Source organism: Phyllostomus hastatus, unplaced genomic scaffold, assembly GCF_019186645.2.
Source record: "Phyllostomus hastatus isolate PE091 unplaced genomic scaffold, TTU_PhHast_1.1 phas_contig_1, whole genome shotgun sequence".
NCBI classification, from domain to species: Eukaryota; Metazoa; Chordata; class Mammalia; order Chiroptera; family Phyllostomidae; genus Phyllostomus; species Phyllostomus hastatus.
Window position 1 is genome coordinate 27,407,230 of NW_025333498.1, and position 19,115 is coordinate 27,426,344.

At 42.1% G+C, this 19,115-nt stretch overlaps 1 protein-coding gene across 1 annotated transcript in view; it reads left to right on the forward strand.

Moving 5' to 3' along the window:
• Positions 1-251: 251 nt before the first annotated feature.
• DPP4 (dipeptidyl peptidase 4) overlaps positions 252-19,115 on the forward strand; it is an 81,391-nt gene continuing 62,527 nt past the window's right edge. Inside the window, exons 1-2 of the mRNA XM_045859078.1 lie at positions 252-889; positions 1,392-1,479. Of these exons, the coding sequence (XP_045715034.1) occupies positions 884-889; positions 1,392-1,479 (94 nt within the window). The 5' untranslated portion in view covers positions 252-883. The remainder of the gene's footprint in view (positions 890-1,391; positions 1,480-19,115) is intronic.

Consider the following 19,115-nt stretch of genomic DNA (forward strand, 5'->3'; position numbering starts at 1 on the left):
GCAGTGGTTAAGACCATGGCTCTGAATTCATGCTCCACGACTTCCTAGCTGCGGGAAGTGGCCGAGTGACTTAACCTCTCTGTGCCTAGGCTTCCTTCCTGTAAAATAAACACAGTAAATTCTCAGAGCAGTGCCTGGGGGGGGCGGGGCGGGGAGTAAGTTCCACACAAGTGTTAGTATTATTATTTTTGGCGTGTTAATGGGAAGGCAAGCCTGCAAGACAAACCGGAAATTCTCTGCTGAGGGTGAATTCAGATAATTAGCCTATTGGTTTCATTCGCATGTGAACAATCACCTTTTCTTTCTCTTTGCCTTCTGGAAGCTTTAAACACTCAACTGCTCCGCCATCATGCCATTCACTGGCAATAGACAGAGACCTGAATTTTAGTTGTAGCTGCCAGCAGTGAGAGCTCTGTGCCTTTGCTGAGCCCTCTCTGGACTCAGTTCCTTTGCCTGCCCACGCGAGGTTGCAGGAGCGGAGCTCCAAGGCTCTTTTCTCATAAAACGGACTACGGTCCGGCATCAGCGGCCTCAGAGTCCACGTCGGATGCTGGACGCCACTGTACCCCTCGTACTGGGGTCTCACGACCGCTCCCAGGAGTTACCGGAACCCCGCACACTGCGCGCTCCGGCCGTCACCCCGCACAGTCCGAGGGAGTTGTCTCTCGGGCGCCCCCGCGGCAGGGATGTCGGTGTCCGGAGCCAGCGCGCCTTCTCCCGCAGCCTGCCCCGGGGCCTTTTATAAGTAGGGGCCGAACTCTCACTAATGTTTAACTCGGGGCCGAAACTTGCAAGCGGCGGGGCTGGACGCGCCTCTGGGTGGCTAGCCTGACTTCTGCCTGCCCTCTCCGCTGCAGACCTCAGTTCCGACGAGACGCCGAAGATGAAGGTGAGTAGCACGCCTCTTGCTTCCCCAGCTCCAGGGTTGAGCTGTGGGTGCCTCTTCACCAAACTCTCCCCAGATTGTCCCCAACACCCCTCGGAACGGGACCAGGGCCTCGCATTAGGCGGAAGTTCCCGGACCACCCTCTGACAGGTGAAGGGACGTCACCGAGTTCTCGCCTGGCTCTTGGACCTGCGAGGTTTCTGCTAGACCCAGGTGCTGAGGCTTGGACGACCCGGAGAACCTCCCATAAAACGCACGCCTGAACCCTCGCTTAGCTTCTGACGTGCAGGCGTAGAGTGCTCAGAGGCCACAAGTTCAAGGGCAACCGCTCTTACTTTTTCCGAGTGGCTCACTCCAAACATTCCCCCAACCCTCCGAGACCCTCTTCCATAGTGCGCCCACAGGCAAATTTGGCTGGCACAGGTGCAGCCTAGGCCCCGACCCTCTTATCCAGACTGGGGCTAAAGGGCTTCTTCTAATTGGACACGATCTAACCGGCTTACAGACACAATGGAAGGTGCTCCTGGGACTGCTGGGGACTGCTGCGCTCGTCACCGTCATCACCGTGCCCGCGGTTCTGCTGAGCAAAGGCAGTAAGTTTGAAATATTTTTTAAAAGGAATACTACAGTTGGAGACCAGGATCTGGTTCTGTTTTACCACACGGAGGAGAAAGAGGGGTTTTGCTGGGGGCTGGAACTGGCGCGACAGGTTGTAGCTGAGGCTTCCCAGGCGTTGCAGCTGCCGCTTGCAGGGCAGCAGGTAGATTGACTCACTTTGCAGGGTCTCCAGCATCGAGGTTTTGAGAGCCTCGCAGCCTCCGCGTTTTATGTGTAATGAAAACATACATCCTGAAATTAGGGGGAAGTCTTAGGATTTTTTGTAATACATTTAAATTACATTTTAAAAATGGTCGTGGTTGTGATCTTCAAAGAAAAAGAGGCAGTGTTTAAAGATCCGAAATGCCACGGGGGCTGGCTGAGGAGGAATAAGAAAGTAAGCCCCAAAGTGCAGTTTTGAGAAAACAGTGCCCAGCGCCTCCCTGTAGTTTCCCTTCTGGAACGATGGCAATCCGTCGGAGAGGGATGCGGGAAAATAACTGTTTGACAACTTATAGAAGTTATAAAAGTTAGTATTGCAGAGTTGAATCATAAAGCTGGTGTACTAGATAATAATATTCAGAGGGGGGTAGAATCAGTGATGCGTGGTGGGTTCTTTCATTTAAAGCCACCTTCACTTACTATAGTTTAGCAACTGTTCCAGTTCAGCCCTAGCTCTTAATATAAAGCATTCATATAATGGAATACACACTATTGGATGCAAGCAAGTGAGAACTGGGTCTCCTCTGACCCAACTCTCCATTTAAACATTCACTTTCATTTCAGTGTTACACATTCTAGGCAGCTAGCTAACCGAAGCATTGACGCTGGATGCTGTAGACAACCAGGAAATGGGTAGATGGCACCTATATTCTGAAGGTATCTTATCCAGATTTCAAGGTAGCTGTTCAGAATTAATTTCTAGAGCTATCAAAAATCATGTTTGCTTGGCAATTTCAGGGTCAGGGCAAAGATGTCAAAGGTTAACTAACCTGGTGTGTTAACCTATTGATAATAACTTTAATTACTTAAAGCAATGGTTATGACCATTTTAGACTGTTAAATGGCAGGTATCAGTCCACTTACATTTGACTCTTTGTTGTGAACTGCTGAAATACAACTCTTTTCATAAAATGACACTTTGTATATTCCCACACATAGAAAGCCAAAGGACAGGCCATCCATATGGTCAAATATCTGCATGTCTTAAATTGTGTTCCAGACACTGTGCTAGTTGCTGCAAAGACAGACTAAATTTTATAAATATGAAGATCTCTGACTTTAAGAAGTGTACAGTAGTTTAGTGGAAAGCAGATATGCAAACAAATCAAAGTAGCCAGAATAGCCATTTTTTCTCCAAAATATCAATGAGGCACAGGAACAGTAAGTAAAGGTAATTATCAGAAATTTTCTTAGCTTGATGAGCCACTTGAGATGGGTGATGAAATTGCCTAGGGGTGTGAGTCACACAGCTGTTTTCCTTGGGGTTTGGTCACATAAACTGTGCAGATTCCTGGTGGTTTTTGTTTTTGTTTTTTTTATTCTCACCCAAGGAAATATTTATTGACTTTTTCTTTTAGAGAGTGAGCGAGGGAGAGGACAGGAGGGAGAGAAAGAAGGGGGGAGAGAGAGAGAGAGAGAGAGAGAGAGAGAGAGAGAGAGAGAGAGAGAGAGAGAGAAGAGACATCTATATGAAAGAGAAATATAGATCTGTTGCTTCCTCTATAGACCCTAACCCACAACCTAGGTATATGCCCTGACTGGCAATCGAACCTGCAATCTTTTGGTGCACGAGACAATGTTCTAACCAACTGAGCCACACCGGCCATTGTGTGAATTTTGTTTTGTTGAGTGACTCATGAAGCCTAGGGAGAGGCTGTCTTATTATTTTTCTTAAAAGAGCACTTAGTGTCCTCCAAATAAAACTTGAACAAATATTTCAAGAATTTCCTCTTCAATGAGGACTTCTTGAGAAATTCATGTGTCTCCACCAATGATTGTGACTCAATAAGGTAATTTAGAGAGAGGCTTGAGCAAATTAATCTGGGGTTAGAAGGATTACTTCTGTGAAATTATGGGAAAGACTGTCTCAAGAGGGTCCTTTTGTGAGAAGGCTTGAATGGTTAACATCAGTCTCTAGAAGTAAGATTTTCCAGAGTGAATGCCTTGAGCATCAACACAGGGATGCATCATCTAATCTGGGATTGTAAAAAGACTCAGCAAGAGAAGAAGGTAGGGAGCGGGAAAAGGAGTACAATTTTAACCTGTAGGTGATGGAAAACTGCTGGAGAATTCTGGGCATAGCTGAACTGTTGAGTGTGGCAGTGGGAAGGTGGGTTGAAGTGGAGCAAGGCTGGAGGGAAGACGAGAGAAGTGTCCCAGAGACTGATGGTGCACAACAGACTATGGAAGCTATATAGAGCTACTGAGAAATGTGAATGACTAGATTTTGGTCATTGGGAACATAGGAAGTAAGGTGTGTGTGGCTAAGGATGCCTCTTGGGCAACTGGGTGGAGATGTGGTTTCACTGTGTACTTTATTTACACCACCTCTCAAGTTATTTGTCTCCTCATGTTTCTTAATTGGCATGTACAACATGTGTATTTGAGGAGAGAAGGGAAATCATCTTGTTTTGAGTCCTGGTTTATCACAGCATGTTCACTAAATTAGCTTCACCATTCCTGGGCTGTATGTACCATTGTAAGGGGCAGCATTCTTACAAACGAACAAGAGTTTTCACCCAAGAACTGTTCTGTATATCATCAATCTAAGTTTAAAATCAAACAAATACCTGGAAGTAAGAGAGGAAAGAGGAAATATAAATGGAAAGAAAAAGTAGAGAAAAGGATGAAAGAATAGTTTTGATAGAGAAAAACAAAATGTTAGCTATGTGGAAAGCAACAAAAGAAACAGCCAAAAGTAAATAGGGAGAAATGAGCAAACCCAAGTTCATCCCCTGAGAAGCTGGTTTAGGGGAAAGTTAAGTGTTTCCATGTGAAAGGATGACTTCAGCAGAACCAGACACAACCAGAAAGGCGGTGGGGAATGAGAGACAGGGAGATACTGCTTAATACTACTGTCATTTTTTTTTAGAATAAAAACTCCTTTATGTCAGGAAGTATGCATGTAACTAAGCAAAATGAAAAATTCACCTCCTTCTTTATACATAATAAATGATTGTATTTTGTTTTAAATTCCTCAAATATCCTGTTAAAAGTATATTACATATTTAAACATTCAGTTTCCCAGAGAATCAGTTGTAAAAAAGTATAAAAGTACTTGACTCATAATGGAATAATAGGAATTATCATAATGGCTTAGTAGTGGCAGTAAAATCTTCTCACTCCATGTTTGTGATGTCTTTATTTCCCTCGTTAAATTATATTATAGGCTAAGTTTTTAAAATATTTGTCAAATAATTTTATTATTGTATTTTGTTACTTGACAAATGGTTTTATTGTTGAGTTTTATTATGGGACAGAAACATACTTGTTCTTTCTTTTGCACCTGCTTCAGCAGTAACTTTCCTCAATACCCTTTTTTCAGTGCATAGGAAATTTGACTGCTCACCCAGCCATTCATAATAAAAGAAAACCCAAATGTGAGGGAGACAGGAATAATCAGAGAAAGAAAAGATAACATCTATGAAGTTTGCCTGAGGAAGTCCAGGATCTATTCCAGGCTTAAAAGCACAGAAATAAGCCTGAATGAAAGCTTTGTGTATATCAGGGACAATTTCTAAACAGTGAGCTCTGTAAAGGCTCACATTGACTCCAGCTAGCCTAGTTTACTATTGTCAACCTTCGTCCAGTGCTGTGAGGTCAGTGGGTTGGTCTTTTTCAGGCCAGCTATTTTGGCTTTTGGTTCCCCAGCCATAGTATGTGCCTTAGATTTTTCTCTCTTAGATATCTTGCCTCTCAACACAAAAGGGATCAGAGAGAAATGGGGAAGGCTGTTTGTCCAAATGATGGGTAGGGAAAGAAAACATAAAGGGACTGATGACAGCTAGATCTGTACACTTGAAATTTTATGACTTAACACAATGCTGAGGCCTACAGAGAATGTAACTGTAAATGCATGCAGGACCACCTTGCTTGTGGAAAGGAAGGAATGCAAATATGCAGTAACAGTGACATTATTCACTGTGGGCCAGGTATGGGGCTGAGGGCTTCCAATATATTTCTCATTTGATCCTTATGACACACTTTTGGAAAGCTACTATTATCATCTCCATTTTTACACCTGATTTTCAGAAACTCTGAGAGGGTGCTTTAGTTATTTATTACTGCATAATGAATTATCTCAAGACTTAAAACAACAAACATTATTGTGAGGTTACAGCTTCTGCGAGTCAGGAATTTGGCTGTGGCTTAGCTCAGTGGCTGTGGCTCAAGGTCTCCCATGAGGCTAAGGTCAAAAGGTCATCTGAAAGGTTGACCTGAGCTAAAGGATCTACTCTGAACCCTCTTACATGGTTGTTAGATAGAGGCCCCGCCATGGGGGCCTCTCCTTAGGGTACCAGGACAGCTGGCTTCCCTTAGAATGAAGCATCCTGGAGAGCAACCAAGTAGGAAGCTGCAATGCCTTGTATGACCTAGCCTCAAGTGTGACCAGTGGTATGTAACCATCACTTCTGCTGCATTCTGTCTGTCATACAAAGTAACCCTGATACAAAGTAACCGTGATAGGGCATTACACAAGGGCCTAAATACTAGCGGTGGAGATCACTGGGGGCCCTCTTAACCAAAAAAGTAAAGGAACTTGTTCTAAGTTCCACAGAGTTGGGACTAGGCAATGTGACTGAGAGCCGGTGTTCTTAAACACAAGTTATTGTTAGCTTGTGATCCAGTTTAAAATTAATGAGGCCATATTAGCATAAGCATTACAACCTCCCATCCACATGCCTATATTATATTTTCATGACTGCTAATCCATGGATGCTAAGTATTCTGAAGAAAAGTACCTCCTTTCTTACGTAAAGCTGTAGATGGGCAACACCTTCCAGCTCAGGACTGACATCCCACATTTTTGACTGGTCTTATTTAGTGTTTTCAGCAGTAGTAAGTCCAAATTTACTACTTGCACTGAATCACACTTGCTTTGTTTCCAACACAGGTTATACTATTTCATTTGATCTTCATGAAATAACTCATGTCAAAGACAGAGGTATCAATAGCTTGACTTTTTACACTGAAGTAATGGAAGCATAGAAGTTTAGGGCTTTGTATAATTGGTAGGCATAAAATAGATGAGGAGAGGTTAGGAATGGTATAGGAAACAGGAATCAAAGAACTTTTATGTACAACCCATGGACATGAACCAAGGGGTGAGGAATGCTAGAGGGCTGGGGGGTGCAGGGTGGAGAGGGAATAAAATGGGAAAAAAATTGGGAAAGCTGTAATAGCATAATCAATAAAATATACTTTAAGAAAATAAGTTTAGGGCTTTGTGAGTAAGTACTAGAACTTGGGAATCCAAGTCTTTTGACTTTTGGCTTTTCCTGAGTCTGCTGGTTTCTGTGAATAACTATTCTTAAAAAAATGCTTTGGTGAGAGTTTTTCTAAGTTAATGATAAATCACTGTTTTATGGCTTGATGCTAGCCCTTTTATTCTTGTAAACCAGTACCTTGTAGATATGTTTACCCTTAGTCTTCTCAGTGCCATTGTGACCTCGAATAGAGGATGTGTCCCTCCATCTGAGAGTAAAGTGAAACTGGAGCTTCTGAGTTGGCTGTTTTATTTTTGCCAAGTACTGTATTTGAAGTTTTACATTGTACTTCAAAATTATAACTTCCTAGGAAGTTTATTCTTAACTTAATAATAAACCATTTGCTTTACTCAAAAGGACACATTAATGTGCACATTTTTTTCATTATTTTGTTCACTGGGGGAGTTAGTAGACCCACAAGCTTAGGTCACATCATTCAGCATCTAAGGCCAAAGGAGCAGAAGTACAATAACTTAAGGCAGAGCCAAAGGCAACGGAGACTTTATTCCTGGTACGCCGAGGGCCATGGGGCTCAGGATGTATAATGGAAGAAGAGGGGGTCTGAGGAGTGGGTATCAGGTGGATACTACCACCCACCCCTTCTCTGACTTCACACTGGTTCCCCCCAAACTGGCTGAGTGGCTCCTGTCACCTTAATACCATCTTGGTAGAGCTGATATCTCCTCTTCTTGTTTCCTCAGCTGTGTAAAACCCCACCTGTTCAGGCTCAGGTCCATGGGTTTAATGAATGGCTTCTATTTTCCTGTGGTTTTTCTTTATTCTATTTATTTTCCTTTTATTCCATTTAAAACCTCTTCAGGGCAAAGGCCCTGTGGTGGCCAGATGCTGTATTGGTTAACTCCTCAACACACACTGAACATTCCCAGCATGGCAGATGTCATTGCAGGGACAGGGACCTGGTCCTAAACAGTAGATATGAGGAGCCGCTGCCATGGATCTTTACAGTCCATGGGGCAGGTAGGCAGCAGGCAAGCACAGGATGCTATCACACAGGAATGTGTACCAGGACAAAAACAGTGTGCCGGAGAGGACAGAAGGATGCAGAAAAGCATTTCTTTTTATTTCTAAGCCTGAGTGTGGCAGGATCTTATTTCCATTTCTGTAATATATCTCTGACTCCCGTGTAGATAATGGTGGAGGGAGATGGTGAGAGGTGGCCTGTCCAGGTGAGACATGGCAGATTGGAGTGGGTGGTAGAACAGGAAAAGTATTTTAAAAAAGGCAGGATGTATTTTGTAGGTAAGTCATAATGTACGGAACCATGAAGAGTGAGGAAGAGTAGAGACAGGGATGACTTCTTGAACAGCTTGCTGGATCATCAAAGTAGAGAATTCTCTCTTGCCCTCATGAATCTATCCTTCTGACAAGAGCCAATCTGCAGTGGTTCCCCTGACCTAACTCTCTCTTCCTACTGAATCCTCCTCCCCTTCCCATTGCAGAGCTCAGGAGGGCCTTCTGAGTCATGTACCCAGCACACACGTGTCTGAGGAGGTAATTCTCCAAGTCAGCACATATTTATTGAGGATTATCTTTGTGTCAGGTACTTTGGTAGTCACTAAAGAAATCATAGTGATAGGTAAGGACTTTGTCCCCAAGTAATCCACAATTTTAAAGGAAACATAAACATTAACTACAACAAAAAGTGCTAAATGTCTTTTTAGCGTATGATCAAAGCAGTTTGGCAGTATTAAAAAGCAAATGATAAATGCTGTCCAGGGAAGTGAGCACAGAAGGCAACCAAGCACGAACAGTGAACAGTTTACAGGCCTGAATGCAGGCCTTCCGATCGTGCCCCCGTCAGACTGGCACCCAGGCATGCAGCCACCGAACGTGTACCGCTCGACCACGCACAGCCCCTAATTCTGTACGAGGAGTGTGTCAGGACATTGTGGACTGCAAGTAACAGAAAGCCTGATTAGAGTTTGCTAAAAATTTGGACTTTTCTTATTGTGTTATCATTAGCTTTTTATGTAATTGGAAGTGCGGAATTAAGGCAGTTAGCACAGTGATCCAACAACATTCTCAAGGACCCAGGTTCGTTCTGTCCTTCAGCTCCGCATTTCAGTCTCAGACTGTGGTTAGCTTTTGTTCTCAAGCTTGGCTACTGTAACGACATAGCGTTTGCTCACACTGCTATTTCACAAGGCAGAGGGGGACGCTGTTCCTCATGCATAACCTGTTTGTTTTATCAAAGAGAAAAACCATTTCCGGAAGTCCTTCAGCCCAAGGCAGACTTTCCTTCATGTCTTTTTTTGTCAGATTTGTGTCGCTTGTCCACTTCAAAACTGATCATTGGCAAGGGGAATGAATTACCAAGCTTTGGACTCACTAGATCAATCAAGACTCACCTTTCTGGGATGAGGAGGAAACGCCTTGGAAGAGGAAGGTGGAAGAGGAAGGTTAATTACTTAAATTGAATTGGCAATTCTAAAAGAAAGAATTGGAGGTTGTCATGTAGGCATATTATATTTTTTAGCATTGCTCTTTCTTCACTGCATGAAAAAGACTTAGTTTGCTAACAAAAGAAAATGGATGTCAAGCCAGCTCCTATTGCCAAAGAATCTGAGCATATAATTCAGTCCTCCCCCTCTCACTTTCTTTCCTACCCACCTGAGTTTATAGCAAAATAAGGTGTTCAGATGCTGCCTTTTTTTATCCTGAGGGCATTTTGAGCCTAACACTTGCTTTCTCCTGGCATGCAAAATGATAAAGAATAGGGGAGACTGAATTCTACAAAACTGAAGATATAAATCTGAGACTATATAACAGAGTGGGTCAGAAACACCTGAGGGAAATTACTCTCAATGAGGGAAATTTTCTCATAAAAAGCACATACGGACTCTCATATTTTATCCAATTCATAATGCGAAAATGTGGCACAAGCAGTCAACATAAAATAAAATGGACAAAGCTTAAAAATACATGGTAAAAACTAGATCTGCAAAAGTTGACCCAGAAAGTAGGATTTGGAGTAATTCATGGCCATAAAATAGAATAAGTAGATTAATAAAAATAAACAAAATAACCTCACAATGTCTAGAAGCTACCATATGTTTAATCTGACATGGTTGTCAGACAAAAATAATCTGATGACTCAAATCTTTGTAGTAATATTTCCAAGGAGGAAAAAATTAACTGCATGAAAATGATTCATTAAAATGAAAATGTCTTGACTGTCCTGAAAATCAAATCCATAACCCAACATCACGTGACCTGTTGGTACTGACCAGCAGTGCTTCCATATTTCCCGCTTGCTCACTTGCCCACTCTCCTGATAGACTCTCCTGTGTCTCCTCTTCCTAAACCTCCACGCCCCCCATGCTGTTTCTTAGTTGATGACATTGCTTCCTATTTTCATGAAAAAATGAAATTCCTCAGAAAGCCACCAAAATAAAATTCCTCAATTCCCTCCAGCCTGGAAGCACCTGTGCACTCACCTGCACTGCCTCTCCCAGGACAATGGATGAACTCCCCTAGAACCAGCCCTTCTTTTTGCACTGACCCAATCCCCTTTAGCTTCCTCAAAAACATGTCTCCAGCTACTTCCCTGGCCTGCTGCATCACCATTTTTCTTCTCTCTATATAAACGTGATTTAATCTCCGACATCCTAGAAGGAAGGGAGGGAGGACCTCCCCCTTCAGACCACAAATCCCTGTCAATTTCCAGTCCCTTTTCCTGTTCCATGTGCCACAGAACTCTTTAAAGAGTTTTCTACTGCCACTGTCTGCAGTGTCTCTCCTGGCTCCCTCTTAACCCCACTGGAATAAGCTTTATCTTCACCCAGCCACTAAAACAGCTCTATTTTCATCGAAGTCCCTAACCTCTGTGTTACTAAATGCAGAGCTCCATTTTTCTTCTGAGTCTCTTGTGCCTTCTCAGTTACCATCCTCCTTCTCCACCTCCCTCTGGAGTTCCCCTCTCTCCTAATTTCCTTCCACTCCCCTACATGCTCCCTTTCCTTCTCCTTAGGAGTTCCTCCTTGTGTCAGACTTCTAAACTTGAATCACTCTCCAGGGCTCCATCCTGGACCTTCTTCCCCCTTTCTGCTAGGTGATCTCATTCACTCTCAGGGCCTTAAACACTGTCTATAACCCGACAATACCCAAAGTTTTTATCCCCAGGCCAGATCCCTTTCCTGAACTTGATGTGCATGTATACAGCTACTACGTGCACAGCTCTATCTGGATGTTTTCTGGCATCTCAAGAAGCAGCTTTCAAGAGTATTTATCCCTTCAAATCTACTGCTCCCTTAGCCCATCTTATCTCAACAAACAGCAATTCCATTTTTCCAGCTGCTGAAGCCAAAATCCATGCAGTTCTCCTTAACCCCTCTCTTTCATTCACAATCAATCAGTATCCAACCGGTCATCAAATTCTATCACTTCTCCCTTCACATTCTTTCAGAATTTGGCTGTATCTCACCACCTTCACTGCTACCACCTTAGGCCAAATACAGCATTGCCTTTCATCTGAATTATTATAAAAATCTCCCTATTTCTTCTCTTACCTCCTAACATTACATTTTCAACACAAGCAGACAAAGTGATTGTGGTAGACAGAATTTTAAATGACTCCCAAAATTTTCTCACTTTCTCGCATATACTGATTTCTGCCTAATCTCTGAGATTGTGAGTATGATGGATTTATTTCTGGTAATTAGGTTATGTTCTATAGTACACTCCACTTTAAGAAAGGGAGAGGACCTAGCAGGCCTGACCTAATCACACGACTCCGTTAAAAGCAGGATTTTTCTGGCTGCTCACAGGAGGGGTACCCAGAGATTTCAGGCACAATAAAAGTTCTGGTGTGCCACTGCTGACTTGGAAGATGGAGGAGACCATATGGCAAGGAATATGGGTGGCCTGCAAGAGGTGAGAGCAGCTGCTGGCTGGCAGCCAGCAAGGAAAGAGGTTCCCCAGTTCCACAACCATGTGGAACTGAATCCTGCCAACAACCTGCATGAACTTGAAGGCAGCTTTTTCTCCAGAGCCTCCAGGTGAGAACTCAGTCCAGCCAACACCTTGATTTCAGCCCTGTGACCCTGAGCAGAGACCCCAGCCACACCAGGCTGGACTTCAGACCTATAGAACTCTGAGCTAATATGCCTCTGTTGTATTAAGCCACTACATTTGTTATGCAGCAGGAGAAAATTAATACAGTGATCATTTTTAAACCTAAGTCAGATTCCATCCTTCTCTGCTCAGAACCATTCGATGGCTTCCCACCTCTCTCCGAATAAACAGAAGGGTCCTCACAATGACCAACAAGGCCCCCAGGATTTGAGCTCCACGGCCTTGACTCTCTGAGTTCCTCTCCTACTCTCTCCCATCTGCTCACTCACCCTGCCTCTGACGTTGTACACTTTGCTGCTCTTTCTGCCAGGAACCCTCTTTCCTGGGGCTGTCCATTGCTCACCCCCTCATCTTCTTCAGGTCTCTGCTAAAATGCCACCTTATCGGTGGGACCTCCCCTCACCATACTGTTGAACACAGCAGTGTCCCTAGACCTGATGCTCCTTTTCCCCTTCCCTGCTTTATTTTCTCTGTGGCACTTAGCACCTAACATGCACATTACTTACTTACTATTTGTTCCTATGTATCCCCTATTATGGGAAGCTTTCTGAGGGCAGGGTTTTTTTGTGATCAAGGCACCTTTATATCTAGTACCTTCAACATTGAAGAACACGATGTGTGCTTTTACTAGTTTCCCAGGGCAGCCATAACAGATTGCCACACACTGGGTAGCTTAAAACAACAAAAACTTATTCTTTCACAGTTGTGGAGGCTAAAGTTTAAAATCAAGGTGTTGACAGGGTCTTGCTTCCTCTGAACACTCCAGGGAATAACCCTTCTTGGCTTCTTCTTAGCTTCTGGTGGTTCGTGGCAAATCCTTGGTGTTCCTTGGCTTGGCACTGTATGGCTCCACATTCTGCCTCCATCTCCATATGGCCTCCTTTCTTCTGTGTCTCCGCATGGTCTTATCTATCTTCCAAGTCAACAAAAGCTTGTCTTCACACGCCTTCTTGTAAGAACATCAGTCATTCGATTAAGGGCTCACTCTAATTCATTATGACCTCATCTTAACTGATGACATGTGCAAATCCCTATTTCCAAATAAATTCATGTTCTAATTTCTAGCTGGACATGATTTTGGGTGGGGGAGGGGAGACACTCTTCAACCCCATAGAGCCTGACAAGTATTTGGTGAATTAAAGGCACTATTTAGTGCTTATATAAAAAAAATTTCTTTTAAAAAATATTGATTGATGAAATATGTTTAATGTTGCTTTGCTTCTGATTAAAATGCTTATATTACACTCATAAAGATAAGGTCAAGTCATCCAGTACTAGGTCCTGTGAACCTCCCATCTCTAGAGCACAGTGCTAACAGCCATGTGTAAATATAAAATCAATTCATCCTTCCCTGGAAAGGAAGTTGTACCACCCTTGTTCTCTCTTCCCTGGTATATCCAGTCACTCCCATCATCTTTTTAAAAGCTCAAAAAAAGCATTCACAAAATCTTGATAACAAGCTTCTTTTCTTCCTTTTTTTCCATGCTTCCAAGATTTAAAACATAACATAATCCTGTGCAACTCAGGCCCTGCAGTACACATTTTCAAGAGTATGTTGTTGTCCAGTGCAAAGATTCAATGACTCTGTTACAATGAACGCCCCCACAGAGCTCATTTTCCTCTCCTACTTGCCCCTTCCTCACGCTTTAGTCTTCTCCTTGGCTCTCAGCGAGACAAGGGGGCCTGCCTGTGCCTCAGGTCCTGGTCTTCTTGATTTGTTAGGGACTTTGTTTTTGTCTCTTCCTCCTCAGCATCTTCAATCATTTTCACTGCTTACTTCTACCTTGTCCTTCAGCCTGCCTGGGTGTATCCATCTTTAAAAAAATATTTACCTGATCCTGTCACTCCTCAGGCCATCTCTTGTCAAATAAGCAGTCCACATCTGTGGCTTTCATTTTCGCATGGTCCCTCCGTGCATGTCTCAATCGACCCCTTTCTATTTATACCATTTTCCCTCCTCATCATCTTTAATGCTTATTTTCTATACCACATATTTTGCCAACTAATCAAATAATTGTATACCATTATTTAAATCTTTAATCTAAACAGTCTTAACTGGAGTATACGTATACTTCCTTTCCAGGAAGTCACAGAGTTGCCATCCTTAGGAACAGTCCAGAGAGAAGGTTTTCAGAAAGATGTGGTTTCCCTTTGACTTAGGAGCACTAGAACAAATGATGTTCCAATGTAACCTACCAAATGACCGAAGTCCAGATGTTACTACCACCCTACCTAATGACATTAGTTTCAAACTTTGAATTCAAGCACTTCCATAAAGTCTAATTCATCTATTCCAATTCACAAAAACTGCCAACATGGCATTTACCAGGTGTAGTCCCTCTCCTAGGTACTTAGGTTATTTAGAAGAATGGTTACCTCCACAGTTTTGGGGCCACAGTGCTTATGTGGCCTGGTGCTACATCTGAACTAAAACTTGGTGCTACAAGTCTCTCTGACTAGTGAGTCAAGAGACTTGAGTTCAGCTATATTGTTCATTCTATCTGCACCTCAGTTTCCTCACTTGTACAATGGGAATGCAAATAAGTTATTAAGTGTGCAGTGCCCAGAATAGCCCAGCACACTGGAAGAACTCTATAAGCATTTGTAATTACTATTCTTTATATATTTTTAACTTTTTAATTATTTTAACAGTCCCTAAGGCAGGTACTATAATAACACTTGTCTCACACTCTTGAAAGTTTTGCCTGGAGTGGGCCATTTCTGTCTCAGTTTTGTTTCCCGATGATTATTTTTTTTCTTGAATCATGGAAGACACACACTTGGCACACTTGTTTGTTGACTATGCCTATAAATCTTTCTGGAAAGTTCTTGAATGATTCCATATTACAGCTTCCGATTTCCTCACATGCTGAGGTTCTCTAATCAGTTTTTTTTCCTAACACAAACTAGGCACTCTTAGCTTGTACTGTAACACGTTCTGTTGATGTCTTACTACAACTAGTTCAGAATAGTGTTCACGAGAAACCAGCCCTTTGCTAAAATAGTTGCATGTGTCACAGGTTTGTGGGTCATTTATCCGTACAGTTCAGAAGTTTCCATCTTTCAACTCTTTTTCATTATGGTGGCTTAATGTCAGTAGACACTGTAGGACGTAAAAACCTTGTAAATATTGTTTGGCCATTATTGTACTGGTCTTGTATACTCCCAAAAGAGTCCTAACAAAGGAAGAGGGAGTGATAGTAATCAGAAAAAAATAATAAAACAATTTCCATTTCATAAAAGAATACAGCAGGCCTGACATCCTGTTTACTGGAGGCTTCCTGTGTATGCTGAATCTCCCGACTCTTTGCAGGGGTGAAGGCAGAATGAATCTGGTGGTGTAACCTAGCAGTGGTGTTGGGATTTAGGGAGGGCAGGGAGTTGCAAGTATTAGTCCAGGGAAGAAAGACTACTTTAAATAAAGACCTGAGGAAGGCAAAGGAGTAGCAAGCCTTGGGTATATCTGAGGGAAAGAACATTAAGGCAGAGAATATAGCAAGGTCAAAGTCTCTGAGGCAGCAATAGATCCAGTGTACCTGTGGAACAGCAAGAGGCCACTGTGGATGGAGTGGAGTGAAGAGAGAGGGGGAGGAGGAGGAGGTAGGCTGGAGTCATGACAGACAACCCTTCTCCACATTAAATTGTTCTCTTTTTTCTAAATTGCTAATTCAGAGAAATGTGCATTGTATCATTTGGTTGGCTTTTCAGAGCAGACCCTTGAAAACACATTAATAATGTCCTTAACAAAAGTTTGGTCATCTGATACTCTAATCTTAGAGCAAATGCTAAAAAGTGTGCCATCCCACATTCTGCAAGCATCTGCTGTAGAAAAATGCAACGGCAATGCATTTTTCAAAGGGCACTTGATGTATCTTGATGTTTGTCTTATTGAGAAGGCAAATCTGATTATTGTGATTATATGCTAATGCTTCTTGTGTATGGTAATCAGAAAAACATCACTCTTCACAAATTCTCTAAGTCAACTAACTCCAACATTTTCCCTCCATACAACTGATTCCCACTATGGATGCTATGGATGGCATTTGCCATGTCAAAGGGAGAAAGTAGTGTTCATTAGCACTTAACAAATGATTAGATTGTACTTATCCTAGATATTTTCTTATTATGATGCTCTTATTAGGATCACTTGGGATATGAACATGGTGAAACTAAATGGCTATTACTTTAGTGCAGTGAAATTCTTAAATTCAGCACCACTGCTAGGTCCTCCAGGGGAGAGATTCTTCTATTCATCTTTGCATCATGAATGCCCAGCACACAGTGCGACATACCTGGAGGGTTTCCTGAATTTTAAGTCCTGAGCTCAGCACTTTACATATGTTATCTCATTTAATCATGGCAAATCCCTATGGGCTAGGTAAGGCTATTATTCTCATTTTATAGATTTAAAAAGTGAAGTTATGAAAGACTCAGTGATTTTCCCAAGCCTCCAGAGGGAGAATTAGACCTGGGCTCACTCAATTCCAGGCTCTTCAATGTCAAAGCCACTAGGACCCAACCCTTCACTGGTATTTGTTGAATTGATATAGATGAGTGGTAGCCTGCATAGGCTGCTGGGTAACACGGGCAGTGAGGGACCTTCTAGTCAATTTCTCCTTCCACCTTCTTGATTTTTCTTCCTCTGTGCCTATGTCAAGACTGCTATTTTGCTACATCAAATTCTAAAGTAACACCCGTTTTATTTCCCTAGTATCAATGCAAAATGTTAACTGATTACCATATGAAACACAAGAACTTTATAACCAGATTATCTTTTTCCTGTGTTTAACAGCTTTATGAGTTTATGAGCTGATAGAGCACATTTCATTTTAGTTGCATTTTATTAGCCATTTATTTATTAAACAGTTTATCTTTGTAAAATAGAAATATTATGTATCATAGCTTGATACAAACAAAAAAGTTTATTAGTAGTGAGTATAAAAATATTTAAAATATTCTATAGCCCTAAAGGAACAATTGATCAAAGCAAGAAGATTCCATGGGTTTATACTACCCTTGTACTTGGATCTAACCATTGTGGAATTACTTATGCTCAGAAATGACTTGGATCCCATAGCAAGGATTCATTAAGATGCACACACTTTGCTCTGGCTGGGGAGGTCAGTTGGTTAGAACATTGTCCTGATACGCCAAGGCCATGGTTCCTTCTCCAGGCAAGGCACATGCAAGAATCAACCAATGAATTCATAAATAAGTGGAACAACAAATATGTATTTCTCTCTTTCTCTCTCTCCCTAAACTCAACAATTAATTTTTAAAAATGAAAATGATATCACACACTTTGATGAGAATTCATTTGTAGGTTTAATCATTTTAAAAGCTGCTATTCTACCATTTTTGACTGAAAAAATGACATTTTAATGTGGTTCAACCTAATAGTTGCTCTCATCAAAGAAGTAAAGCATAAAATTGTTAACCTTTTTTTTTATTTTTAAATTGAGGAAGAAATTAATCTAAGAGTTTCTATGTGTGCTGATGGGTAACATATGATTAACTGCTCTACTTGGCTAGCACAGTGCTTTGAACTGATAAGTCAAATGAACGACATGTCCCAGGCCCACCAGGAAAATCACACAAGCAGCCAAAGACCTTCATCTGTTGCCACAGCAGTACACTGTGAGTGAGCAAGTAGACAGGAAGGAGAGACACGAGTGTGTCCTCTAAGTGTTTGACAGAATAGGTTGTAACTTGGCAGCAAACTATGAACTTGCTAAAGGTCAAAACCTGGACTTGGCACTTATATCTCACAGAACTCGCTTAGCTAGATGTTTCAAAAGTGTCTCCCAATGTGCGCTGCTTATCAAATAGCAAGGCAAAAAAAACAAGGAACATTTGTTGCTCTACTTGCTCCAATTTAGCAGTGTTGTTCTGGGCTGGGTAGCCAGGATATGGAAGCTGACTTGCAGGGTTATCAAAGGAGCCGAGTGCACCTAACACAAGACAAGGGTGGCCTGGGCCTGTCATGGGTGTCTTGGGCCATAGCAAGAGTGTGGCATCAATGTTGATATCTGGAACATCAGCAGACATCATAATCACACTGGGCCGATTATGAAAGGAAAGGAGACTGAGCGTGGTGCAGAGGATGGGTTCAGAAAGGCTATGGCATAACGATAAAACGAGCCCAGCAGTGTCTGAGGAGGGCAGGCAAGTACTCAGTGAGAGTCCCATTATGAATATGAAGAGCAGCACTCTGGGCAGCAAGTAACATCACAGGGAATTTTACCTCAATCAATTCAATATTCCAGGTGTAATTGTATTATTCTGGAAAACCTGGGTAAATACACTGTATGTGATCTATTAGAGATACTCAATTCATTCTCTTCTTACAAAATCAAGTCAGTGATAGATGTTCTGTGGTGATATGTCTGTTTTTTATATGTCTCAGTTCAGGCTGCTATAACAGATGATCATAGTCTGGGTGACTTAAACAAAAACATTTATTTCTCACAGTTCTGGTGGTGGGGAAGTCTAAGGCACCAGCAAATTCAATGTCTGGTGTCTAGTAAGGGCCTGTTTCCTGTGTCCTCTCGGGGTGGAGTCTCTTTTATAAGGGCCCTCATCCCATTCATGGGGCTCTACCCTCATGACCTAATCACCTCCCAAAGGCCCCACCTCCTAATACCAGCACCTTGGGGTTAAGATTTCAAATATGAATTTGGGGGGGGGGTCACAAACATTCAGCCTGTTACAGTAGATAATATATGTATGTGTGTAAAAAAGTGAGCTAAACTCTATGTACAGGTATACCTAGATATTTACAGGTCTATCTTGGTAATATTAGGACTGTGAGTGTCTGTAACCATTTATATCTTGATTTGTACTAATTTGGGATGTGTTTTATGTATATTTAAGACCAGTATCTCTTGATATCAGGGTATATGAGTTCTGTCCAGAAGGTATCCAGCCATGTTATATGAAAAAATAGAGACATTTATTGAAAAAGGTATAAGAAATGTTGTAAATAGGGCAATGATACCTAAGTCGCCTTCAAAGTAGGCACCTTGGGACCTCACACATTTCTTCCAATT